Source organism: Nannospalax galili, unplaced genomic scaffold, assembly GCF_000622305.1.
Source record: "Nannospalax galili isolate Female #2095 unplaced genomic scaffold, S.galili_v1.0 scaffold340, whole genome shotgun sequence".
In the NCBI taxonomy this organism is placed as follows: domain Eukaryota; kingdom Metazoa; phylum Chordata; class Mammalia; order Rodentia; family Spalacidae; genus Nannospalax; species Nannospalax galili.
Window position 1 is genome coordinate 194160 of NW_008347519.1, and position 27613 is coordinate 221772.

General features: G+C 44.8%; 1 protein-coding gene across 2 annotated transcripts; it reads right to left on the reverse strand.

The window, feature by feature from the left end:
* Positions 1-298: 298 nt before the first annotated feature.
* Os9 (OS9 endoplasmic reticulum lectin) lies at positions 299-27613 on the reverse strand. Of its 2 annotated transcripts, XM_008844048.3 has the most exons (15): positions 27422-27613; positions 26859-27035; positions 26039-26102; positions 25836-25912; positions 25506-25604; positions 5339-5549; positions 5142-5243; positions 4815-4912; positions 4612-4666; positions 3756-3844; positions 3269-3541; positions 2830-3019; positions 1557-1721; positions 1314-1426; positions 299-1044 (listed from the first exon to the last, which is right to left on the reverse strand). In XM_008844048.3, the coding sequence occupies exons 1-15, from the start codon at positions 27581-27583 to the stop codon at positions 919-921; spliced, it is 2001 nt and encodes a 666-aa protein (XP_008842270.1). In that variant the 5' UTR covers positions 27584-27613; the 3' UTR covers positions 299-918. The 2 variants fall into 2 exon arrangements, with proteins under 2 accessions (XP_008842270.1, XP_008842271.1); XM_008844049.3 differs by lacking the exon at positions 1557-1721.

The window sequence follows — 27613 nt, forward strand, 5'->3', positions numbered from 1 at the left end:
CCTCCAAGTCTTATTTCTTCAGAGCTCAGAATCTGGTTTTTAAGTCCTGTATGAAGACTGACACTGGGTGTCATTCAGTCCTCATAACAGCTCATGAGGCCAGTGCTTAGTCACAGTTTGCAAGGAGAGAACAGCATTTCTCTCTGGGCTAGTGGGCTTTGTTCAGCTGTCTTGAACTCCAGGGGTACCCCAGCCATGCAGACTTTCTGGAAAGTAGGGAGCAAAGAGGATCAGATGTGTCCCCCGCCCAACTGAGCCTCTCCCCTACCTGAGTACCCTCCACACAGAGGCTGATAGATGAATGGTCCAGTTCTTTATTTAGAAACCTGATTGCTGAAGAACGTGGTGAGTGGCTCTACATCCCACCCTTTTTGCTGGGATTGTGTCTGAGGTGATAGGTAATGGTCTCCCATTCCCTCAGTGACAGAGGTAAAGGCTCCTGACTCAGAAGCATAGACGTAAGGGACTGTAGGAGCAGGAAGGAGAAGGAAATCCAAGGAAGAGACAGGTGACTCCCAAGAGCAACAGGGTAGGGGCAGGCAGTCTGCTTTCTTGGGGGTCCGCTGAACCACCCTGTTCCTGCCATGCCCCATTCACAAGATCTTACCAAGTCTCTGGGTAGGATGGGGAAAGAGTCCACAAATTGGGGAACAATAACAGGAAAGGCCAAGGAGGAAAGGAAGGGCCCTGGAAAGTAGAGACCACAGGTCTGGCTGAGGTCTGGGGATGGGCTCTCCAGAGCTGCAACAGCCCTCTTGGGTTGGCCACACACACACCCACCCTCGGGGTTGGGTCCCTGAAGTCCAGAGCTTAGCTCCAATCTACCCTTTTGCCTCTAGGGCCCCAGGGTCAGAAGTGAGGAGGAGGCCAAGTCAGTCAGGAAGATGTTGGAGTCCTTGGAAGGAGGCAGTGCTGGTTTCAGAAGTCAAACTCATCCAGGTCCCCAGTGCCCTCACCACCTGGAGAGCCCCACACACGGCGGTAATTGCTCTCCAGTTCTTTCTGCCGTTGTCGCTCTTTATTGGCCTCTTCCGCTCCTTGTACCTAGAGGGAGAACAGGGTGAGCTGGAGGTACTGACTGATAGCCAAGGGAAGCTGTGCTGCAGGATCCTGGGAGGTCCTGAGCTCTGCAGTGGGCAGGGCCGGCATATAGATAGGGTCTCCTAAGGGGTTCTCCCTGAGTGGAGGCCAGTCTTAGCTTTGCCTCACAGACAGGGGGCTTAGGTTCAGCAGTGGGGACAGTCTTGGAGAGCTCACTTTCACTAGCACTTCAGGGAGCGCTAGGGGCTCAGCACTCCAGTGGGATGCCTTACCAAGATATTGAAAAAGATCTCTTTGAGGTTTTTTGTGTCCTCATCAGTCAGCCAACGTGTGTCCTCCTCATTCCCATCAGCCCCAGGTCGTACAATTTTGATCTCAATCTTGCCTGGAAGGACCAGTGTGGGTAGTGAGGAGGAGAAGGCTGGGAACTTTAGGGGGTCCCCGGCCCCCCATATCCCCAGCTGAAGTTTCCAGTCCACCTTGACCCAGCCTAATCACCACCCTCCAGGGCCCACCTTCGGCCGCGAGTCCCTCCCTCTCCAGCACTTCTTTCACCAGCCCCTCGATTTGTTTCAGCTGTGGGTTTTCCCGTTTCATCTCGAGGACAGTCAGATCCTGATTGGGGCCTCCGTGACGGAGCTTGGTGACCCGGACCCGGACTCTGTGCTCAGGATCCTCCTCTTAGAGGGGAAGACACAGGGAGACACAAAGCAGAGCTGTGACTCCAGGGTTGGGGGTTGCTGCTCCCTAAGCCATGGGCTGGTTTGGGGGATATTCCATCACAGCTTGTGTGTGAGCCAGGATTCAAAAAGAGTACACTTAGGGCAAGGTGTGGTGGTACCCACACCTTTAATGCTGGCACTCAGGGGGTAGAGGCTTGAAGATCTCTGTGAAATTGAGGCCTGGCTGGTCTACCTAGCCAGTTCCAGACTAGCTGGGGCTACAGGGAGACCCTGTCTCAAAAATATCCCCCCCGCAAAAAAAAGTGCACTTGCCCCAACTGCAGCCTTCCTTCTGTCCTCACCCTGCTATTCTGCCCACCGTCTATGGGAAAACAGCTGGTTTCTGAAAGCCAAACTCAAATCACCAGCACCAAGGGAGCAGTTTTAAGGAGCACGTTGGAAAGCTATGGCTTGTTTTTAGACATTTCAAGACTTTAAACACTTTACACTGTTTACTGAAATAGTGGGATGGAAACTTTGAAACTGAAATGTTCTGGTTAAAATGCCTCATCTCCATACCTGTTGAACTCTGTGGAATGAACATATGGGGTTGCAAGAAGGAATAACTGAGGTATGCCCAGGTTGGTGGCTGGTGGCTTACGTCAATGGGCTGCGAATTCACACTGACAGCTGGAGCCTATCCCAGAGCAGAGTCCCTATCACAGTCTGCCCCATCACAGCCTGCCAAGGTTTGTCTGTCCCATCCCCCTATGGGTCGCTATAGAAACCAAACTGTCTGTCTCCTTTTCCTCAATCCCTACCCATCTAGGGAAAGCCAAGCTGTCTAAGAGCTGCCCCTTCACAGACATGGACTTTTCAGCATTTAGGCTCATAGTCAATCAGTTACTATGTGCCAGGCCTCCAATAGGCACCGGGCACAGAGGAGCAAACCAGAAACCAAGACAGACTCTCCAAAAGGATGATTAAGAGATATCCACACAGAGAGGACAGTGGTGGGAAGAAACCAGCAGGGAAAAGTGTTCCAGAAGGGCGATGCCCTCTGCGACCAGCAACCACCAAGGAGAAAAGAAAACTAACCCAGCTATTCCTTGCTGGTGGCTCTCACCTGTAGGGTGAGGTGATGGAGGAGGCTTTTTGGGAACAACCGTCCTTTTCCTGTATGTCTGCGCCAGCTCTGGACTCTGGTTTTCCTGCAGTTTCTTGATGAGTTTGTCAAGAGTGGATGTCAGTGCCAATATTGCTTGCTCACGCTCTGATTCCTTCTTCAGCCCATCTGGGTCCAGCTCCTTCTCTGTCTGGAAGGAAAGGAAGGGGGTGATCAGAGTTTAGGGAGCAGAGGCCAGGGTACACGCTCAATAAGACAGGTAACTCGTCCTTTCATCCCCCTCTTTAATCTTTTAATTAAGAGAACAGCCAGGAGGCTGGGAGGTTCTGCTCTGGGCTTCGAGCTGCACTGGTGCTATCCTTTACTTCTGTCCCTCAGCCCGTCCTGCCCTACAGATGCAGCCACCTGCTGCAGCCACAGGGCTAAGAGCTGGGCTCACCTCCTGGATGATGCTCTCTAGTTCCTGCTCCATGCCAGCCTTCACCTCTGAGCGGAACTGTTCTCGGTCTGAGGGAAGTAGCATCCCTTCTAGCTCCTTCTCGAATTCTCCCAGTAACTGCTGCTCATCCTCATCCTCGTCCTCATCCTCATCACTGTCCTCTTCTTCCACCACACTCTGCGGTACGTCATCCTTGTCCTTCACCTTGGCTTCCCTCTCAGGGGCCTCTTCGGCATCGTCTCCAGGCTGCTCTTGGTCTGTACTTGGCTTCCCCTGGGTGGGTAGGAGTTGGGGAGGAGAGAGACAGTTTGGGGACTTCAAGGGCAACATGTGGTGAGGGGTGGACAAATTTTGGCAGGGCATGATACCACATGGGGGACTCAAGAAGGACAGGATGGGAGCCAGCTCTATTGGGCCCGATTTGACCCAGGTAAGGATGCCCACAGCCATGAGGTAGCTCCCACCCCTCCCCTGAGCAGGACCATACCTTTCGTGTCCCACCTTTCAGCTCCTCTATCAATCGAATCAAGTCTGCAGGGCTCCGAATGACTTTGACCTGCACATTGTTCTGAAAATCTGAGGTGAGAGAGTAGGCATGGGCCTTCTGCCTTCTAAATCCTCCTGGTGCTTAAGGAAAGGCAGTGAGAGGCCAAGGAAGGGCAGCCTCTGCCTCCAGGAGCTGTCTGGAGGCTGAGAAAAGGGAAACAAACCCCTCCAGGGACCTCTGTCCTCAGTGGGCTCATGGCAGGGACATGGATACCAATGTGGTGCTACATCTGTCCTCTTCCATGAACTCCTGGGACTCTTTTGGCAAAAACTCTAGCTTTGAGGCCTACAGAGGAGATTCAGAGGCCAAGGCTCCTCTCCACTGGATTCTGCTTTCTCCTTTCTACAAATATTAACCATTCCTTGTCGAAGGAGTTCTAGGCATTCTGTTATGAATTACCAGTTCACGTCCATGGACTCTCATAACCCTCTAAGGTGCAGCTTTACCCACATTTTTGGGGGAAGCAAATTGACATTGAGTGAAATCATCTTGGAATACAAGATCAGTAAATAAACAGCAGAGCCTTTGTGCTCTGTGACCTTCTCAAGCAACATCCCTGCTCAAAGGGGAGTCCCTCAGTAAAGTGAATTCCCCGGAGCCAGGGGGATCACTCAGTGGTACAGCATGTGCTTGCAAGAACTGGATCCAATCCCCAGCACCATGAAAAACAGAGAGGGGAGAGAAAAGGAGGGAGAGATGAATTTTCTGCGGGCCTGGTCGCCCAATCTCCCTCCGGTGTTTAGCTCCACTCTCTACCCCATCTAAAAACTGGAGGCGACATGGAGGGTTAACTAACCTTCAGGAGGGCTGGGAACTGGGTCTGCTGCAGCCTCAAGGTTCAGGTCCTGTCCCTGAGGAGGAGAGGATAGACTCAGGTATGAAGGCTTTTTATGCCCACCATGCTCCTCCTAGCAATATCCTTGCATCCCTAGACAGACAGAAGTCACCTCATTAACAACACTGGCTGACAAAGAAGCAGCTTGAGAAGCCAGCCCTCACCCCTGCCTGTGCCTCCTCTCCTCCTGCAGCCTGGTTCTCTGGCTGATGAAGCATCTTCCAAAACTCTGATTCCTCATCTTCCTTGGCTATGTTTACGTCTGGGGTACAAAGAACAGGAGGGAATGTGAAAGGAGAAGAGAGGGGAAGGGAGCAAAGTAGGAAGGGGGTACAGTCCCTCATATTGCCAAGGGATTAGAGTCCGCCCATGCATGCTCATCAGTACAGGAAGTAAGATTAGGGGAAAGAAGGAAGGGAAGGAGGGGAGGAGGGAGGGAGAATGGAGGGAAGAAAGGCTAGGTTTATGGAACAGAAAAAACCATACCCTACCTGCTTTCTTTGGGGGTACTACAGTAGTCTTGGTCTCACTCCACATTTGGTGGTCTGGGTCTTGAACCTCCTCTGTGACTTTCTCTTCAAACTGCTTTGAATCTACCGAAGAACAGTGTGTTAAGATTCCCATTCCTCCACCCTGCCTGCCCCCATCTCCACCACTCCTTCCTCCCCTCCCTCTCCCACTCACTCACCCGCTTGCCTCTGAAGGTAGGCCAGGTACTCATCGGGCTGCAGGCTTGGGTGACAGAGAATGGCCTGTGGGGCAGCACTGGCTGGGGGCCGGAGGAGAGGGTGGGGACAGAGCCGGGAAGTCCGGATGGTCAGCACATAAGAGCAGGACAAGGGCTCATCTACACGATCAATGTAGTCCCCGGAAATGCCTGCACCCTCGTCACAGAGGAACTGCCAGGATAGGAAGGGAGAATAAGTTTAACGGCCACGGGGAAGTGGCTCTAGCTCTTGGAGTAGCTATCTTCTGTTAAACATGTCTGTGTCAGGCACCAGGCACACACTGTGTATATGGCACATTATACAGATCAGCCCATTTAATTGTCACAAAAACCCAGTGAGAAAGGGATTAGTGCCTCAACTCTATGGCCCAAGACATCAAAATTTAGGTTTAATTTAGGATTAGTTAAGACACTGTCAGGCTGGGTGTGGTGGTGCACGCCTTTAATCCTAACACTCAGGAGACAGAGGCAGGTGGATCTTTGTGAACTGAGGCCAGCCTGGTCTACATAGGGAATTTCAGGCCAAGCAGGCCTACGTAGCAAGGCCCTGTCTCAAAAAAAAAAAAAAAAAAAAAAAGAAAAAAGATATTTGCTCAGGTTCACCAGTTGGTAAGTGGTAAAAATGGAAAATAACTCAGACAATTTAACTGTAAATAGTTCATTATTGGTATCACTTTCCTGTGTTGTATAAATATAGTATGTGTGGGCTATTGAAATGGCTCAGTGGGTACAGGTGCTTGGCGTCCCACATGTTGGAAGGAGAAAACTAATTACCACAAATTGTCCTCTGACCTCCACACATTGCATGCACATGCTTTCACATCCACACAATAATAGTAAATAAAATTTAAAAATTAAAAAAAGAGAATGAGAATTTAAGCAAGGCACGGCAAGTGCATACCTACAATCCCAATACTCAGGAGGCTAAGGTAAGATTGCTGCAAGCTCAAGGCCAGTCTGGGCTACAGTATAAAAAAAAATTTTTTTTTTTTGTTTGCTTGTTTTGATCTTTTTGAGACAGGGTCTTCCTGTAGCCCCAGCTGTCCTGGAACTCACTATGTAGACCAGGCTGGCCTTGAACTCACAGTGACCCACCTGCCTCTGCCTCGGAGTGCTGGGATTAAAGGTGTGCGCCACCACACATGGCTGAAAATAAACAAATTTTAAAAACTGAATTTACAATTAGGAGTGCTTGTGTTGGCTGGTAATTATCCTAGCAATAGGAAGCTGAAGCAAGTGAATCTCAAGTTCAAGGTTAGCTTAGGCTACATAGCAAGTTTAAGTCCAGCCTGGGTTCCAGAGCAAGATCCTGTCACACACACACACACACACACACACACACACACACAAAAGCAAGCAAACTTTTATACCTCAATTAATAAAAAGATAACACAATTTAAAAATGTGAAAAAGGGGGCTTGGTGGTTAAAAGCACTGGCTGCTCTTGGTGAGGACCAGTGTCCAGTTCCCAGCACCCACATAGCAGCTAACAACCATCCATAACTCCAGTTCCATGGGATTCAACACCCTCTTCCGGCCTCCACTGGAATTGCATGACATGGGTGCACTTACAGGTATACAAAACAGTCATACAAATAAAAATAAGTAATATAGCTGGGCATGGCATGCCTTTAATCCCAGCACTCAAGAGGCAGAGGCAGGTGGACCTCTGTGAGTTTCAGGCCAGCCTGGTCTACATAGTGAGAAAGACCAAAAAGAAAAGTAAAATTGGGGGCTGGAGAGATGGTTCAGCAGTTAGGATGCTCTTGCAGAGGACCCAGGTTCAATTCTCAGCACCCACATGGCAGCTAACAACCATCCATAACTCCAGTTCCAGGGGATCCAACACCTTCTTCTGACCTCCAGGGGCATTGCATGACATGGGTGCACCTACATACATGCAGGCAATATATTCATAGACATAAAATAAAAAAACATTAAAAAATATTTTGGTTTGCTTTTATTATTTTATGTGTATGAGTATGCCTGCATGTGTGTAAGTGCACCCACGCAGTGCAGTGCCTGAGGACAGAAGAATCTGTTGGATCCCCTGGAACTGGAGTTATGGACAGTTGTTAGCCACCATGTGGGTGCTGGGATTTGAACCTGGGTCTTCTGCAAGAACAGCCAGTGCTCTCAACCACTAAGTCATCCCTCCAGCCCCACACACTAAAACATTTTAAAGAAATATTTATGGATGAGATAGTATTATGTTTGTGGTTCACTCTCAAATAATCTGCACGTAGAGGTGTTAGTGAGGTTGGTAGGAAGGGGACAGATAAAGCAGCTTGTCCATCTAGTCAAAGCTAGATGGTATGCAACTCTCAAGTGTGTGTACCCAGGTATGCACACATCACAGAGTACTTGTGGAAGTCAGAGGGCAATCTCAGGCCTCACATCCTGCCTTGTTTGAAGCAGGGTGTCTCTTGGTTGCTGACTCAAGCTTTCAGGGATTCTCCTATCTCTCCCTCGGCAAAGGAGCATTGGGATTACAGATGCATGTTACCAAACCCAGCTTTACACAGGTCCTGGGGATTCAAACTCATGTCCCTACACTTCTGTGGCAAGCACTTTACCCACTGTGCCATTTCCCCAGCCATGAAGCTGAACTTTTTTGTTTTGTTTTTGAGACAGGGTCTTACTATGCAGCTAGCCTAGAATTTGCTATGTAGACCAGGCTGTCCTTTATCTGCCTGCCTGTGTCTCCCCAATGTTGGGATTAAAGGCCATGTGCCACCACCACCATGGCTGGCATTGTCAACTCTTGATTCTCTTGCCTCCACCTTTCAAGTGCTGGGACTAAGCCATGTGCCACTATGTCCAAGCTAATTCCCTTATCTTCCTTTTTTCAAACCTCTCCCTCCCCCTTGTCTCCCCTCCCCTGTAGCTTATGCTACCATGCCTAGTTGCATTTTTATACTGCTTTAAAAAAGACAAGTTTCAAATAAATAACCTGTACCCAACAACTATACTTAATATCTATACATGCACAATATATTCAATTAATTTTTGTGAGACAAGGTCTTATAATGTAACTTAGGCTGGCCTCAAAGTCACTGATTTCCTGCCATGGTCTCCCAAACACTGGAATTACAGGCATGTACGACCACAGCCAGTTAAAAAATTTTGAATTAAGTTAATTAAAAACATTTTTTTTCAGACAAGGTCTCACCATGCAGTTCTGTCTGGCCTGAAACTTGCTATGTAGACCAGGCTGGCCTGAACTCAAAGAAATCTGTCTGCCTCAGTCTCCCCAGTGCAAGGATTAAAGGTGTGCACTATCATGCCTGGCCTTATTTTTATTAAAAACATTTTTTTGTTGGTTTTTATCCATACAGGATCTCACTAGGTAACCCTGGCTGTCCTGGAACTTGCTATGGAGACTAGGCTGGCCTTAAACTTGTGATGATCCTCCTGTTTCTGTCTCCAGTGCTAGGATTATGGGTGTGAGTCACCTTGTCAAGTAAAAAGGTTTACTTATTTTTAATTTTTAAAAATTTTATGTGTATGCATGTATTGCCTGCATGTAGGTAAGTGCACCTGTGTCGTGCAATGCCCTCGGAGGTCAGAAAAGGCTGTTGGATCCCCTGGAATTGGAGTTACGGACAGTTGTTAGCTGCCATGTGGGTGCTGGGATTCGAACCGGGGTCTTCTGCAAGAATAACCAGTGTTCTTAACTGCTGAACCATCTCTCCAGCCCCCTACTTATTTATTTCTTAAAGTTTTATTTTTGGGCAGGGTGTAGTGATACATGCCTTAATCCCTGCAATCAGGAGGCAGAGGTAGGTTATCTTTGTGAGACTGAGGACAGTTTGGTCTACACAGTAAGTTCCAGGGTAACTGGGGCTATAGGGAGACACTGTCTCAAAAACAAAAAGATTTATGGGCTGGAGAGATGACTCAGTGGTTAAGAGCACATACTATCCTTCCAAAGGACCCGAGTTCAATTCCCAGAAATCATATCAGGTAGCTCACAACTGCCTGTAACATCTGATACCTCTGACTTCCACAAGCACACATGGGCACATATCCCTACCCCCCACATATAAACATAATTAAAAATTAAAAAATAATTTTGGGGGGTCTTTTTGAAACAGGGTCTCCCTGTAGCCCTAGCTGGCTTGGAACTCACTATGTTTAACCCAAGTGGTTAAACTCAGCCATCTCTCCAGACCCTGAAAATGTTTTATTTTTAATGACATAACAATTTTACATATTTGTAGGGCAAAGTGTGATAATCTGACATGTATACAATGTGAAATAGTCAAATCAGGGTAATTAGCATTTATATCTCCTAAAATACTTTATGTAAAAACCTTTTGTGATAACAAAAGCTTGTGGGGAAAAGGGGTACCATTGCAGTCAGCACCATAATGTGGTAAGATGATGGAACCTATATGTAATGGAGTATTTATTACACGGCTATAAAAACAAGAAAGCGCTAGATATATTGCCATTGGAAGATCTCTAAGAATTGCTGTCAAGGGAAATAATAAGGATAGAGTCAGGTATGGGGTCACACACCTGTAAGCCCAGCACTCAGGAGGTAGAGACAGGAGGGCCCAGAGTTCAAAACCAGCCTGTCTCAGAACAAAACAAAAACAAAAATTAAAAAATGTAGAAACAAAATAAAGCAAAATTCCAAGGAATAGATATTTGTTTACTATAACTTGTGTGTAAAGAAGAAAGGAAATAAGAATCTTATCACAATTAAACCAAAAAACAAAACAACCCAACAAAACCAAAGCTGATGGAAAAAAAGAGCAGGGATTTCCTATGGGGCAAAGGCAAGGATGAGAAATGATCAGGGGGCGATGGCTCAGCAGGTAAGAGTGCTTGTGACCCAAGCATGAGGATCTGAGTTCACATCCCCAGAACCCACATAAAAAGCTGGACCCGGTCAGGCAGGCCTGTAACTTCAGCACTGTGGTGGGGCAGAGACAGGAGAATTTCTGGGGCTTGCTAGCCACCAGCCCAGCTCCAGGCTCACTTAGAGATCCCGTTTCAAGACAGTAACACAGAGGGTGATACAGCAGGCCACCCCATAGCCTCCTCTGGCCTCAGCATGCACATATGCCTGCACACCACACACACACATGAATGAATGAATGAATGAATGAATGAATGATAAGCAAACAAACAGGCAAGAGACAAGTCTGGGAAAAAGACAGTCAGTGAACATATGGGTTTGTATCATAGGAATAGATAAAAAATAGATACTAGATAAGGCCTATCTGTAATCCCAGCTTTGAGAGGTTGAGGCAGGAAGATCTTTGCTGCAAGGTAATCCTGGGCTGCATAGTGAGACCCTGCCTTCAACCAAACAAACAATAAGGCTCTAGCCTGTAGTTCATGCCTATAATGATAGCAGCAGTTGGGCATTAGAAACAAGAGGAGCAGGAGTTCAATGTCACTCTTGGCTACATAGTAAGTTTGAGGTTAGCTCCTACAGCGAGGTGGGGGTGGGAACAGGAGAATCCCTAGAATCTAGCTGGCCAGCTGCCTGGACTATGTGGTGCTGTAGTGCTGAACAAAGAGACGCTGTTCAAACAACCTGAGGTTGTCCTCTGACCTCCACATGCACAAGGGGTAAGTATACACACACACACACACACACATTGAGATGCATATCTGTAGCTGGGTGTGTAGAGGAGGCAGGCAGGTGTCCCTCTGTGAGTTCAAGGCCAGCCTGGTCTACATAGCAAGTTCCAGGATAGCTGGAGACCCTATCTCAAAACTAAAACAAAACAACAAAAGGAAAAAAAAGAAAGAAAATCAGGCACCGTGGTTCATGCCTGCAATCCCAGTGCTTGGGGGCTGAGGGGAGGAGGCGGGAGGATCAAGGCCAGCTTCTACTACACAGTAAACTTGAGGACAGCCTAGATTATATGAGAACCTGTCTCAAAAAAAAAACCCCAAAAAACAAAAAGTACATTTGGATTCTGAGTGACTGAGCAGGGTAGCTGCTAGGCCAGCCTCTGGTTGCACAACAGTTTGAGGCCAGCCTGGTCTACACAGTGAGTTCCAGGACAGCTGGGGCCACAGGGAGACCCTGTCTCAAAAAGAAAGAAAAAAAAAAAGAGATTGTATATCTGTAAGCCCAGCATTTGGGAGGCTGAGGTTGTAAGATCTAGTTCAAGTATCTAGTTTAAGGCCAATCTCAGGTATGTACTGAGACTCTGGGATGGTAGGACCACATTCAATCCTAGGAGATATAAAAGGAATAATCAAGAATACGCATAAGGGGCTGGAGAGATGGCTCTGCAGTTAAGAGCACTAACTGCTCTTGCAGAGGACCTAGGTTCAGTTCCCAGCATCCACATGGCAGTTCCAGGGGATCCGATGCCCCCTTCTGACCTCTGTGAGCACTGCATGACGTGGGTGTTCTTACATACATGCAGGCAATACACTTATACACATAAAATAAAAACAATAAACAAAAAAATATATGAAGAAAAGAATATACATGACACTGGTCATGGTGGTGCACACCTTTAACCCCAGCATCTGGGAGAGAGAGGCAGGGGGATCTTGAGGCCAGCCTGGTCTACATAGTGAGTTCCAGGCCAACTGGGGCCTCAAAACAAAAACAAAAAAACAAACAACAAAAAAAACCCCAAAACAAATAGAAAGAATTACACATGACCAAATTGGCTCTATTTTAAGAATGAAAAGTTGATTCAACATTGAAAATCTATAATCATCTAATTTCAAACTAAAATAGTCTCATGCCTTTGATCCCAGCACTAAATACCAGTTAGAGTATTGAGCTGAGTAACTAGAGAAAACACATGCTTTCAATCACTATCATCCCATTTAAAAAACAAACGAAAAAACCAACCAGTGTGGTGGGCACACCAATGAGCCCAGCATTTGAGGCAAGATCAGGAGTTCAAGGGTATTCTTGGATATATAATGAGTTCAAGGCCAGCTTGGGCCAGAGAAGACCTTGTGTCAAAGAATGAAAAAAACAAACCAAATCTAAGCAAACATCACAAAGAGAGTCTCAAAGTCTTCAAAGAATCACTCACACAGTGGTGAAGCATTAGAAACCAACAGCAATCTTACAAAGACAGCAAAAGTAAAACACATTTGTTTGGAAATGTACTAAGAGGTACAAAATAGACATCATACTGAAAATGTAAATATTACTCATTAAAACTGGAGGGATGCACCCAAGATAGTATTCAAAATGGATAGCTTTACATGCATAATTAGGAAAGAAGGGCCTGGAAATTAGGAAGGTAAGCATTCTGCTCAAGAAGTTACAGGAACAGGGGCTGACGTATAACATCTGCTTTAGCATGCTCAAAAACCATGGGTTCAATCCTTAGTACTAAGGAAAAAAGTTAGGAGAAAAGCTACACAGCCAACAGGATGATCTCTCCAATGTATAAGCTGAGAAGATCAAAAAGCCACCTGGAAAATAAGCAAAGAATATGGATGGTTAAAGAAAAGCACTAAGGGGGACAGAGGCTCTTAAACATGAGCAAGCTCGCACAGCTTCTCTTAAGAGAAATGCAAATTAAAACCATCCTAAGAAAGAAGTCTTTATTGGAAGCCTAGCTGGTGATTAGCCAAATTCTCAAAGTTTAAAAATATACTAGGCTGGCATGGCTATAAGAAACTGGCATTCTCACACATTTGCTGGAAGGAGAACAATTTACCTAAGCAGGGTAATTTGGCAGTACATATCAAAATTACACGAACCTACTTTCAGGAATTTAATCTACATATACTCTGAATGCACAAGAAGATTATACACTGCAGCATTTTTGTGTTAAAAGATTTAAGACAACTTGCATATCCACCCACAGTGAACTATTTAGATAAGTGATAGTACTGATGTGTAGCAGAAAACAGCAGCTGTATAGAGGAACTGGAGAGCTTTTTATATTAATTTGGAAGGAGCTCAAACATATTTGCTTATATGTACAACAAAAAACTCTATGGGCCAGTGAGATGGCTCAGTGGGTAAAAGTACAAGCCTGATGATCTGAGTTTGCTCGCACATGCACTGTGGCACATGTATGCCCCCTTCATAATAGTAAATAAAATAAAAATAGTTAATTTTTAAAAATCTCTGAGAGGTTGGTGTGGTGGTACATGCCTAAAAACCCTAATGCTAGGAGACTAAGGAAACAGAATCACCAGTTTAGGCCAGCCTGGGAAACATACTGAATTGAAGGGCATCAAGGGTAGCCTGGGATACACTGGGATACAGAGCAAGAGCATGACTGGAAAAACTGTGTATAAAACAAACAGCTCAGTAAGTTCAGCATATATGAGGCCCTTGGTTCAATCACGGAAAAGCTGGCCATGGCTGGCTTTCTCCTGAGGATAGGAAAGGGTTGATAAGGGACAAGGCATTCTGAGAATTTTCTGTCTATATTTTGTTTTTAAAAGATTTCTTTCTTAGTGTATGAGTGTTTCATCTGCATGTTTGCATGTGAACCACATGGGTACCAGCGGAGGTGGCCAGAAGAGGGCACCAGATCCCCTGAAACTGGAGTTACAATGTGAGCCACCATAGGGGGTGCTGGGAACAGAACCTGGGTCCTCTGCAAGAGCAGCAAGTGTTCTTAACCCTTCAGCCATCTCTCCAGTCCCTTCTGTCCATACTTTTTAAACATTTCTATATTTGAGCAATGTGAAGGTAATATCTATTTAAAAATTAAATATAAGGCCGGGTGTGGTGGCATACGCCTTTAATCCCAGCACTTGGGAGGCAGAGGCAGGTGGATCTCTGTGAATTCAAGACCAGCCTGGTCTACATAGTGAGTTCCAGGACAGCTGGGGCTACAGGGAGACCCTGTCTCAAAAAGACCAAAAAAAAAAAAAAATTAAATTAAATGAGCCAGTGCGGCAGCTCACAACCTATAATCTTAGCACTTGGGAGCCTAAGGCAGGAGGATCTCCAGGAATTCAAGTCCAGCCTGGACCACAGAGTGAGGCTCTGTCTCAAGATACAAAAACAAAAAACAAAGCAAAACAAAATCCAAAATGAAAGAGACCAGAGTAAACACAGAGAAAGAAGGAAGGAAATAAAAAAGATAAAATAATGACGTTGATGAACTAGTAAGCAGACGACAGAGACAAAGAAAACCGAAACTTGGTTCTTAGACTAAGCAAACAGATGTGTTTTTGGCGATGCAGATCAGCATAAAAGAGAAAAGGCAAAGTCGGCATTAAGAATGGAAAGGGATGTGTCTATCAAAACAGGTTAAATATTGAATACTTTAACTTTGTATGACATATTTGAAAATTTAGGCAACATAACAATGGCCTGTGAAACTGCAGTTTATTAAAGCTTTAGGGTAGAATAAACTTAAGTCTTAGCCCTGCAGACTTGGGTGTTGGTCAGTGGCAGAGCACATGCTAGCATGTATGAAAGCCTGGGTTAGGGCCCCAGCACCCAGGGAAAAAAAGTCTTTCTTTCTTTCTTTTTTTTTTTTTTTTTTTTTTTTGTCTTTTTAAAGCCAGGTCTCCCTGTAGCCCCAGCTAGTCTGGAACTCACTATGTAGACCAGGCTGGCCTTGAACTCACAGAGATCTGCCTGCTTCTGCCTCCTGAGTGCTGGTATTAAAGATGTGCACTACCACACCGGCAAAAAAAGGTCTTAAAATCATTAAATAGAAAATAGGGGATAGGTATGGTGGTGCACACCTTTGATCCCTGCAGATTCAGGGCAGCCTGGTCTACATGGCAAGTTCCAGGCCAGCTGGGGCTATATAGTGAGACTGTGTCTCAAAAAAAAAAAAAAAATTAAATAGAAAGCAATTATCCCTATAACACATGGATTTCATGATATATTTTTGAGGGGCTGGGGTAGAGTCATGGAGTTCTACTTTAAAGAATACTATCTAGCTTAGCAAACTGTTCCAGAGAATGGAAAAAAAAAAAAAAAGAGCGTCAGGCTGGAGAGAGGGCTCAAGGGAGAACTGGATTGGCTACCTGGACCCCCAAGCACAGCAGTGGAAACTCAAGAGACTCTGTCTCAGCAAGGTGGAAGGAGAGTCCTCTGACCTACACACACACACACACACACACACACACACACACTGGCACTCTGACACATGGACACACTAAGTAAATAACAAGGCAAGCTCAAGAGATTTTATGAAGTTAATGTAGCTTGATGCCAAAATAGAATAAGGATACGAGAAAAAAAAATAAAAGACCAATTTACTCATGAAAAATAGCATAAAATTTAGTTAAAACATTAGGATGCCGAATAGATATCTATTAAATATATGTCAAAGGCCCAACATGGTTGTACACATCTTTAATCCAACACTCAGGAGGCAGAGACAGGTAGATATCTGTAAGTTCAAGGTCAGCCTGGTCTACACTGTAAGTCCCAGGTCAGGAAGACCGTCTCAAAAAAAAAAAAAAAAAATGTAATGACACCAAACTAAAAAGCTTCTGAACAGTTAGGGTAATAATCAAAACAGTGAAAAGGAGCCTGTGGGATGGGTCAGGCAGTGAGGACACTTGTTGCCCAAGCCTGAGGACCTAAGTTTGATCCCTGGGATCCACATGATGGAAGGAGAGAACACTTCCCACAGATTGTGCTCTGACCTCCACACATGGCAAGCATACCCACAAACTAAATTTTTAAATTGTAATTTAAAAATTAAGAGACAGTCTACAGAATAAGAGAAAAATGTTTGCAAACTCTACATCTATCAAGACATCAACATTCAGAATAAAGAACCCAATAGCAGAAAACAGGTAACTGGGTTAAAAGCGAGCAACAAATCTATCAGCACCCTTGAACTTTTTTGAAAAAGAAGAAAAAAGAGGCATCAGATCTAAATAACTATTTTTCATAGGAACACACACAATGGCCACCAAGTGTTTTAAAAAATGTTCCAACCAGGCTGGTGGCACACGCCTTTAATCCCAGCACTTGGGAGGCAGAGGCAGGTGGATCTCTGTGAGTTCAAGGCCACCCTGGTCTACATAGTGAGTTCCAGGACAGCTGGAGCTAGAGGGAGACGCTGTCTCAAAAAGACCTAAAAAAAAAAAAAAAAAAAAAGCTCCAGTCACTAGTTATCACGGAAATGCAAATTGAAAGTACAGTGAGCTACTGCCTCACTGCAGATGAGTGGCTTTATCAGAAAGATAAGGGCTGGCAAGACTGGAGAAAAGGGACCTTGCACACTGTGGGTGGAAGTGTAATTAGTCCAGCTGCTATGGAACATCCAGAGAGGCCTCAAAAACTTAAAAATAGGACCGTTACATGATCTAGCAATCCCGCTTACTCATATCATAGAAATTTGAATGTAAACTAAGATTCCACCTTACTTTAGAATGATAGTCATTAAGAAAGCAAGTAAGAAGCATTGGTAAGGATGTGGACAAAAGAGCACCCTTCTATAATGCTGGTGGGAATGTGAGCTAGCGCAGTCACTGGGAGGTCAGCACGGAACTTCCTCAAAAACTAAAAACAGATTTACCCGGGTTGGAGAGATGGCTTAGTGGTTAACAGCACTGGCTGCTCTTGCAGAGGACTCAGGTTCAGTTCCCAGCACCGACAGGGCAGCTAACACCTGCCTGTAACTCCAGTTCCAAGGGATCCAATGACCTCTTCTGACCTCTGAGGGTATTGTACATGCACTTAGATACACTGCATGTAAAACATTCATACATATAAAATAAAAATAAAAAATTTTAAAGTAGATTTGGTGTATGAGCCCACTATACCACTTCTGGGTATTGACCAGAAGGATTTCAGCCAACATACCACAATGATGCTTGCACATCAGTGTTTATTACAGTTCTACTCACAACAGCTAAATCATGGTACACATCATCTAGAGAGGACTGGATAAAGAAAACGTGGTGGATATATACACACACAATAGAATTCAGCCATATAAGAACAAAGTTAGTTGACTCCAGGAAAATGGATTCTGGAGATAATCATATAAAGTGAGTTAACTCTGTCTCAGAAAAGACAAATATCATATTTTTTGCCTATTTGTGGATCTTAGGTTCATATGGTGCATGAACTCATATATGACACAAAAGTAGAAGTAAAAGTCTAAGGGGAACAAAGCAGACAATGAGCGAAGAAGGGGTGCAGAAGGCAGGGAAGTGGGGGATATGCTCAAAGTAACATGATGACACCCTCATGAAACCATCATGCACAAAGAATGCATGTCAATTTTAAAAACATTATTAAGAAATGAAAAATAGGGGCTGGAGAGATGGCTCAGCAGTTAAGAGCAGTGGCTGTTCTTGGAGAAGATCTGGGTTTGATTCTCAGCACCCACAATGGTGGCTAACAACTGTCTGTAACTCCAGTTCCAGGGGATTCAATGCCCTTTTCCTACCTCTCAGGCATTGCACAACATGAGTGTACTTACATACATGCAGGCAATACACTCATATATATAAAATAAACAATATATTTTTAAAAAATCCATAGGTCCATTTCAATGACTACAGGAGAAGCATGCTGTAAAATTCCATATTATCCTTCATGAAAAAACAGCTAACTAGGAGGAACACGGAACTTCATTCTCCTTAAAAGGAGAATGAAAACAAACAAACAGAACAAACACCCGCAGGAAAGCATCCCTAAAGTCAGGAACAGGGCTGGGGATGGAGAGTTCAGTGGGTAAAGTGTTTGCTATATAAACATGCAGTTCTCACATAAAAAGCTGGGCACAATAAATATGCATTTGTAATTCCAGCACTGGGCAGGCAGAGATAGGTAGATCCCTGGAGCTCACTGCCCAGCCAGTCTTGCCTTATCGGTGAGCTCCAGGTTCAGTGAAAGCCCCTGTCTCAAGAAATTAAGGTGGATGGGGCTGGAGAGATGGTTCAGTGGTTAAGAACACTTGCTATTTTTCCAGAGGACCCAGGTTTCATTCCCAGCACTTACATGGCGGCTAACAACTGTTCACAATTCCAGTTCCAGGGGATCCTACACCCTTTCCAGACCTCTATGGGCATTGCACACACGTGGTACACTTATATACATGTAAGAAATACACTCACATACATAAAATATAAATAATTAAAAAAAATTTCTGAGCCAGGCATGGTGGTGCACACCTTTAATTCCAGCACTCGGGAGGCAGAGGCAGGCGATCTACATAGTGAGTTCTAGGCCAACTGGGGTTACAGGGAGACCCTGTCTCAATAAGACAAAAAAAAAATTGAGTTTGAGACCAGCCTGATCTATATATTGACTTCAGGCCAGTCAGGGTTACATAGTAAGATCCTGTCACAAAACTAAAACAAAACAAAAAATAAAACAGAAACCCAAACTGTCTCTATTTGCAGACTAAATGATTACACACACACACACACACACACACACACACACACACACACACACACACACACAAATCTACAAGAATCTGCAACCAATAGAAATAAAAAAAAAAAAACATGGGGTATAATGGGCATCCTTGTAATCCTGCACGCAGCAGACTGAGGCAGGAGGGTCATGAGTTTAAGAACCAGCTTGATTACACAGTGAGACTGTCTAAAAAAGAAAAGGAGTTCAGCTGACTGCTACATACAAGATCAGTATAGGAAACCAATAACTAAACAGCAGCGAGCAGTCAGAAATCAATTTTAAAAGACATTTATAATAACATCTAAAACTGTAAGCTCAGTTGGACGTGTTTGAGGCTACCCTGGTCTACCTAGCAAGTTCCAGGCCATCCAGGGCTACAGAATAAAACTGTCTCAAAAATTATTTAAAATTAATCAATTAATGTATGTATGTTTGTGTGTAGTGGTAATCAATTAATGTATGTATGTTTGTGTGTAGTGGTAATCAATTAATGTATGTATGTTTGTGTGTAGTGGTAGGTGTGGAGGTCAGAGGAAGCTGTGAAAGCTGAGGGAGTTGGTTCTCAAGGATCACAAGTTTGAAGGCAGTGAGGGCTACATAGCAAGTTCAGACCAGTCCTAGGCTACATAGAAAGACCCTGACTCAAAAAAATCCTCTCACACAAAACAAAACAAAGAAGAGCCGGGTGTGACTTAAGCCATGCACACCTTAAATCCCAGCACTCAGGAGGCAGAGGCAGGCAGATCTCTGTGAGTTCCAGGCCAGCTAGGGCTCCTGGGAGACTTAGGAGATTTAGGAGTAACATTACTTTTTGTTTGAAACACATCATAATTAAGAAGAAATAAATCTGTGATACTGCTGGACTCATAAAGCCCTGAGACAGGGATCCAGATTCATTTAATTCCATATTGCCAACCAGTTCCCAAGCCCCATATAGCCTAGACTCATCTCACTCTATAGCCTAGACTACCCTCAAACTTACAGCAATCCTCCTGCCTCACCTACCCAAATACTGGAATTATGAGTGTGAACTACGATACCTGAGAGTTGGAGACAACTTTTAAAAATCTAGTATGTGTGTGCACATGTATGCATGCGTCAGGGCACAGATATGGAGGTCAACTTGAGGAGTCAGTCCTTTCTTTCCACCTTTACACAGATTCCAAGGATTGAACACCGGTCATCTGGCTTGCACAGGAAGCTCTTTCACTGTGTAGCCACCTCATTAATGCTTTAAAAATTTTTTCATTCATTCATTCAATTGCGGTACTGAGGATTGAACCTAGGGCTACCATTGAGCTATATATCCCCAGGTCCCACCCACCCACCTTTTCTCTGCTTTTTATTTTCAGATCCGGTGTTACTGAGTTTCCCAGGCTGGCTTTGAACTTTCCATCCTTCTGCCTCAGCCCACTCCCCTACAAGGACCTAGGATTACAGGCCTGAACCACCAGGCTCAACTAGTCTATTCCATCTTAGAACACTCACCAATAAGTCCCACATAGCTCTAATGAGCTCATGATTTCCCTCCCCTTCACATCCAGGCTTCAAAGGTTCCCACCCCACCACCACTGTCCTCAGCATCATTTCTTCACTCCACCGAAACTGTTCCAGGAGAGATCACCAATACCACTGTCATGCCCCAGGGGTGACTGCAAGTGGAGGATCTCCATTTTAACTTGGGTCCCTTCCTATGTCTGACTTATTTACACCTGCCTGCTTGGCTTTTATTAAAATACCTGTCCACAGCAGGTTTTAATCTTCTAGAACTCAGAGATCTCCCCGCCTCTGCCTCCTGAGTGTTGGATTAAAGGCATGTGCCACTACTCTGGGCCTATGTCCCACCTTCTTAACTACTCACTTTCTTCACAGTATTTCAGTATTTCCAGTATTTTTTTTTTAATCTTTTTTTGAGACAGGGTCTCCCTGTAGCCCCAGCTGTCCTGAAACTCACTATGTAGACCAGGCTGGCCTTGAACTCACAGAGATCCTCCTGCCTCTGCCTCCTGAGTGCTGGGATTAAAGGCATGCGCTACCACGCCTGGCTTATTTATTATTTTTATTGTGTATGTGTGTATTGCCTGCATGTATGTAAGTGCACTTGTGTCGTACAATGCCCGCGGAGGACAGAAGAGCAGAAGAGGCTGTCGGATCCTCTGGAACTGGAATTAGGGACAGTTGTTAGCTGCTATGTGGGTGCTGGGATTCAAACCCATGTCTTCTGCAAGAACAGTCAGTGTTCTTAACCGCCGAGCCATCTCTCCATCCCCAACACACACACTCATGGCTTTTACTACCACAGATGAGGACACTCAGCCTCTGGCTTCAATTCCTGTCTCTCAAGTGTCAGACCTGCAAATCCAAAGCTTTCCTTGGAAGTCCCTACTCAGATATCTGACAGCCACTAAAAGTATTATATGCAAAATCAAACCCACCAAACTCCCTCTCTTCCCACCATCTACCCAAGAATTGACCTCGAAAGCCCCCCCTTAATGCTATTGATTCTTCCCTCCCAATCTCTCCAGAATTTTGCTTCATCCCCATGTCACCTTTACTTCTCACCTAGATTACTCTACTACCTAACTGATCTCTCAACCATTGGCTGTACTCCAGCCAGAGTGAACTTCCAAGGGCAGAAGTGAGCATGTCCTCATTCTGTTTACAATATTGCACTGGTTCCCCCCTGGCCCAAGGGTGTCCAAACTCAGCACAGGGACAGGGCCTCTAACAACCTGTGACCTGTCCCCTAACAGTGCCATATTCATTTCCCATGATCAGCACCTCCCATCCCTCCACTTGTTATTCCTGGGACACAACACTGCCTCATGCCTCCAAAGCCTTCTGCCCTTAACTGCCCCTTCTACCTGCCTAGTCTTTTTTGTCCCTGCTTTTACCCCTCTACACCTGCTAGGCTAACTTCCCATTGTCCAAATAACAGTCCAAAAGTCACTTTCTGAGGGGCGTGGTGGTGCATACCTTTCATCCCAGTACTCAGGAAGCAGAGATAGTTAGATCTCTATGAGATGAAGGCCAGCCTGGTCTATAAAGCAAGTTCTAGGCTAGCTAGGGTTACAGGGAGACCCTGTCTCTTACACACACAAAAAAACCCAAACCCCAAGATCTCTTTCCTATCAAGCCTTCCCTTTACCTTCCCACTCAGTTCCTCTGTATACTTTCCTGTGGTATGCACTTCACCTGGCATGGTGCTAATCCTACATGTAATACTGTTTACTGAACACCTGTCTCCTGGGGGCAGGACAAAGACTCAGTGACCTCTCTATCCCAGGGCACAGGGCAGCTGTTCAGTACACAGGAGGAAGATATGGCCTTTGCCCTCAGTTTTTGACCTTCTAAAGGTACCTACAGCCAGGGCTGGAGAGATGGCTTAGTGGTTAAGAGCCTATACTGCTCTTCCAGAGGACCCAAATTCAGTTCCCAGCACCCATGTCCAGCAGTTCACAACCACCTGTAACTCCAGCTCCAGGGGATCCAATGCCTCTGGCCTCTGTGGGCACCTACACCAATGTGCACATACTCCCACACAGAGACACACATACACAATACACATGATTTAAAATAAAAATAAATCTAAAAGTATATTAAAAAGAATCGTTTTGGTCTTTTTGAGACGGTCTCCCTGTAGCTCCAGCTGTCCTGGAACTCACTATGTAGACCAGGCTGGCCTGGAACTCACAGAGATCCACCTGCCTCTGCCTCCCGAATGTTGAGACTAAAGGCATATGCCACCATACCCGGCTTAAAAATATATTAAAATATTTTTTAAAGATACATAGATGGCCAGACGTGGTGGCACACACCTTTAATCCCAGCACTTGGGAGGCAGAGGCAGGCGGATCTCTGTGAGTTCAAGGCCAGCCTGGTCTACATAGTGAGTTCCAGGACAACTGGGATTACAGGGAGACCCTGTCTCAAAAAGACCAAAAAAAAAAAGCCAGAGAAAAGTTAGAATTCAATGGCATGCAATAACAAATTTTACACATGGTGGGGTTGCCCATGTGGGTACACAGACATGGATGAAGCACTGAAGGGACACAAGTAACTTTTTGAATTCATCAAGAAAGGTGACTTTTGAACTGGTTTATCATTCATTCCATTCATTCACAGAATAACTGGGCAGCTACTTGGGACCAGGCACTGTTCCAGCAACTCAGGATACCACAGGAAATAAGACAGACATTGTCCCTCCCTTCTCGGTGCTCATTTTAGACCGAGGCATATATTAAATAAGATCATCTCAGATAATGATACGTTCTCTTCTTTTATTTTTTTGGGACAGGGTTTCATTCTGTAGCCTAGACTGGCCTAGAACTTACTATGGAGTCCAGGCTAGCCTCAAACATGCAAGTGATCCTCCTGCCTCAGCTTCCCAAGTGTGCAGTTATTGGAGTGAGCCACCATGGCCAGCTTATAATACATGTTTGAAGGATATAAAACCTTGTACATGCTTCCCAGGGTTGAAAGTAGAAAGGTGTGTGTAGAGGCATGATTTGAATCTAACCTGAATTCGACAGAGCCAGTCATTCAAGGAACTTTATACTGTCCCTGGCAGAGGGAACGATGAGACCCACTGGTTCAAAGGACAGAAAGGAGGCCGCTATGACAGAAACACAATGAGTATTTTTATCTCCAGCCTAGATTTTGTCCTTGAATTCCAGAATCACAGAGCTAATTGCTAACTAAAAATCACCACAGGGATATCCAAAAGGCATCTTGACCTCCATGTGTACAAAACACCCTATTTTCCTTCTCCAAACCAGCTCCTTCACACTCTAGTAAATGACAATTCTACCGCTTACAATCATTTAAGCTAAAACCACTGGGTCATCCTTAACTCTGTCCCATGCCCAACCCAACAACAAATCTTACTAGTTTCACCTTCAGAATATCTCCACAATATGGGAAGAGGGTGAATGTTAGTAAAGTACAATGATATACATGTATGAAAATGTATAACAAAACATTATTTTATATAAAAAATGAGTAATTTTTTTGTGGTCTTTTTTGAGACAGGGTCTTCCTGTAGCCCCAGCTGACCTGGAACTCACTATGTAGACCAGGCATGAATAACAAATTTTTAAAAGGAAAATGGTGACACATGCCTTTAGGCCCAGCACTCGGGAGGCAGAGGCCAAGTGAGTCTACATAGCAAGTATATATATATATATATATATATATATATATATATATATATATATATATATATATATATATATATATATATATATATATATATATATATATATATATATATATATATATATATATATATATATATATATATATATATATATATATATATATATATATATATATATATATATATATATATATATATATATATATATATATATATATATATATATATATATATATATATATATATATATATATATATATATATATATATATATATATATATATATATATATATATATATATATATATATATATATATATATATATATATATATATATATATATATATATATATATATATATATATATATATATATATATATATATATATATATATATATATATATATATATATATATATATATATATATATATATATATATATATATATATATATATATATATATATATATATATATCCAGAATTCAACTATTTTGTGTCACCTCTGCTGCCACCCTGGTCAGTACTGAAGCACTAGGATCTTGTCCTTCATGAAGAAGGATCACCCAAGAGTCCCTAGGACTGGGCAGAGAAGTGACGGCATGTGCTTACAGTAAGCACATCAGAGCCAGCTCAGACCACCTCACAAGAAGCAACTGTTAAAGTTCTGGCAATGTTTCAAGATGGCTGACACCGTACCGACAGCTGGATTTGGGCACACTGCGAGTATTTATACCACAGATATTATCGTTAACATTGCAGTTCAGGGTTTCTCCCCACCCCAGGGATCTGAGTGTTCAACACTAGCACACAACTAACTACACAAATCTGTGCTACAGTGAGCTCTGGTAGGAGTCACACAGTTCTCTATAGGCATCTATGTTGGTGTGAGCCGAACCTTTTTCTACATGCATTTGTTTACCTGCCACCTGCCTACCTCTGCTCGGCTATAAATCAGGAAATAAGGATCATTTTTGTTTCAAGACTATTGATGGTCATGCAAGTGAGAAATAAGGAAACCAACAAGGGACAAAAGAGTTTTGTTTTGTTAAGGCAGCATCTTGCTATGGAGTTCAAGCTGGCCTTGAGCTCAGGATTCTCCCACCTCAGCCTCCCAAGTATGTCGGGATTACAGGTGTGTTGTATACCACCATACCCAATGGAAGAGAGTTTTAAGAGCTACTCAGAGGTAGAATAAATGGGTTTTGAGAGAGCCAGGTTTCTATCCTTCCTTCTCATCCTCACCCCTTAGCTGGGAATCACAGACTCACTTCTGTGATTCTTTGGCTAGCAGCTGTCCTCCCTGATAGGCTGTGTATTCCACATTGCAGGAGCTCTGTGTTTGCTCGCCACTTTATCCACAGTTTTCACCAGATCCAGAGAAAGGGCAGTCAGAGACTGACACCAACATCTATAGCTTAGGTGACAGCAAGGAGAACTGCAGATGACATGTGGTCAGGGTAGCACTTGGGAAATGCAGCATTCAATTACCTCTGACAATCCGGGCAATGACAACCAGCTGGCAGCTGGATATGGAAAAGAAACTGGATTCTAAGTCTAGGAGGCACACCTGACTATAAGATAAAACCTGGCCTCCTCCCTCAGAACGGAGAGTGCTACTGAGGGAGCATGAACATTTTTTCAAGACTTACCCGAACTTCGGCCTCCCGGGGCCTCCCATTGAGGTCACACTTGGACCCATTGCCATAGGTCTGGCTGTGGTAGCGTTTTAGGCGATGCTGCTTGGAGGCCTAGAGAAGACATCAGGCAGGATGGAGGGCCATGAGAAAAAAAGGAAAATAGAAGAACAGTACCACACTCCCACAGGAATCTTGAGACCACAGGAATCTAGGACCCAGGAAACTTGGTCTTGAGGGCCACCAAACCCCAAGAAACACATCAGCTAATCCTGACCCTCCCCTCTTGTCTGGGCTCAGTCTGCAGCTGGGCCTGTCCCCATTCCAATCCCACACTCCTGCCACCTTGGCTGTTTCATCATCCCAGTCGAAGGCTGATTGGTAGTAGCCGAGATAGAGGACATCACCCTTGATCTCTGAATCTGTTAAGATAAGCCACAGTAAAGCATATTATTCTTAAAGAGGTCTAGAAGGGAAGAGATTGGGGAAGGAGGTCACTTCGCATGACAGGATGGTGAAGGCTTAGGGAAAATACAGGAGTGAGTTACCTTCCATATGGTACTGCTGAATGTGGCGTCCATAACAGAATTCATATGTCCACCAGTCCTTGGTCTGACAATTTAAAAAATAAAAACAATCAAGGGGTGCAGAATGCAGATGCCTCTTTTTGGAGCCAGAGTCCATTGACTCCAAATATATAAATTGCCATCTGGTTCTCATCCCTTACTGCCTCACTCATTCTGCAGACTTCACTGAGAAGGGACAGCTGCTTTCGTTTCATGGTTGGAGATACACATCTAAAGTCAGTTTTCCACCTGTGTTCTCTCTCTTTATTTTCATGAGAAGGGATGAGACAGGGCCATGCTATATAGTCCAGGCTGGCCTTGAACCCCCTGCATTAGCATCCTAAGTTCTGGGATTACATGCAAGAGTCCTTCATTGCCCCCCATTAAGATAAACCACCATGGTATCCTTGAAGCACTTAGTTGAAAGAAACACAGAAGACCCCAGATCAAATATTAATCAAATGTCTTCAAATACAGTGAGATCCTGAGGTAGAGAGCCGTCACGACAGGTGGTGACTTTACCAGGGAGGCTTCTCTTCGGAAAGGCCCGTCCCTTTTCTCCCAACACTGCCACTCTTTAGGCATTTTGATCTTGGTTTCACCTATTTTGGGATCTTCTATCCTAATCTGTCCCTGAAGGGTCATTTGTGGGTGCAGTGGTCTTTGCTCCTCACCCCTCATCTGTAAATATATTTAGACCACCAATGGCCTTTCTGTAATGTCTGCAGGTTCCCTGGGTCCTACCCATCCCCCAGCACTCTAGCTCCCAAGACCTCATTCCATCCATCCCAGCTCTTTTCACCTTCAGCAGGCAGGGAGCATCTCTCATTGGGCTCAACAGTTCAGGAATTCCAGGTCCTTGGTAAGCAGGTGCCTCCTCCTCCCTTTCACGCTGGAAGTGAATAGCTCCAGCTGGCAGGCGGCACTCATAGCGCTGTTTGTACTTAGAGGAGACAATCACCACGTCTGAAGCTGGGCTCTGGGAAAGAAGGGTCGGGGAGGGGGATGGAGAGGTAGAGGCTGGGATCAGGAAGAACAACGAGACCCCTCTTCAGACTCTGGGGAATAAGCCACAGGTCCTCCAGCTGTATTCGATGAGTGGAGGAGAGGGCACTCTCACTCCCGCCCGAGTCGGCGTGTTTTCATTGTCAGTGGGACCTGAGGCCGACAGCGGGAAGCCCCACCCCTCCGGGGTGCCTGGTCCCCAGGGAATGGGTCTGCCTGCGGTTCCCGGGAGTCACCGTGCGAACCCTACCTACTCTTCTTACCCCCGTCTCCTGCACCGGACTCCGCAGATGCCCTTTCTCCTTTACCTTTATCCCTCTTCCTCTTTTGCCCAAGACCCTCACCCCTACACCACCTCACCTGCCCTCCCATGACCGGCAACGGCAGGATCTGGATCCCATAACGCATCTCACTCAGCTCCTCCAAGTTCAGGCTCCCAACACCGCCAGTCAGACCTGCAGGTAGCAGGAGCCCCAGAAATAGCAGCGCCAACAGACTGGACAGCAGCGTTTCCGCCGCCATCTTCCGTTCTGGGGCTGATAGCCTGAGATG

Bases quoted from the DNA above. Each gene is read 5' to 3' on its own strand.
- Os9 (XM_008844048.3), bottom strand. From the start codon at position 27,583: ATGGCGGCGGAAACGCTGCTGTCCAGTCTGTTGGCGCTGCTATTTCTG. The intron at 3,020-3,268 runs GTGAGCCCAGCT...CTTTCCTTCCAG, and splicing joins TAGAGAGCATCATCCAGGAG to ACAGAGAAGGAGCTGGACCC. The intron at 1,045-1,313 runs GTAAGGCATCCC...TTCTCCCTCTAG, and splicing joins AGATCTTTTTCAATATCTTG to GTACAAGGAGCGGAAGAGGC.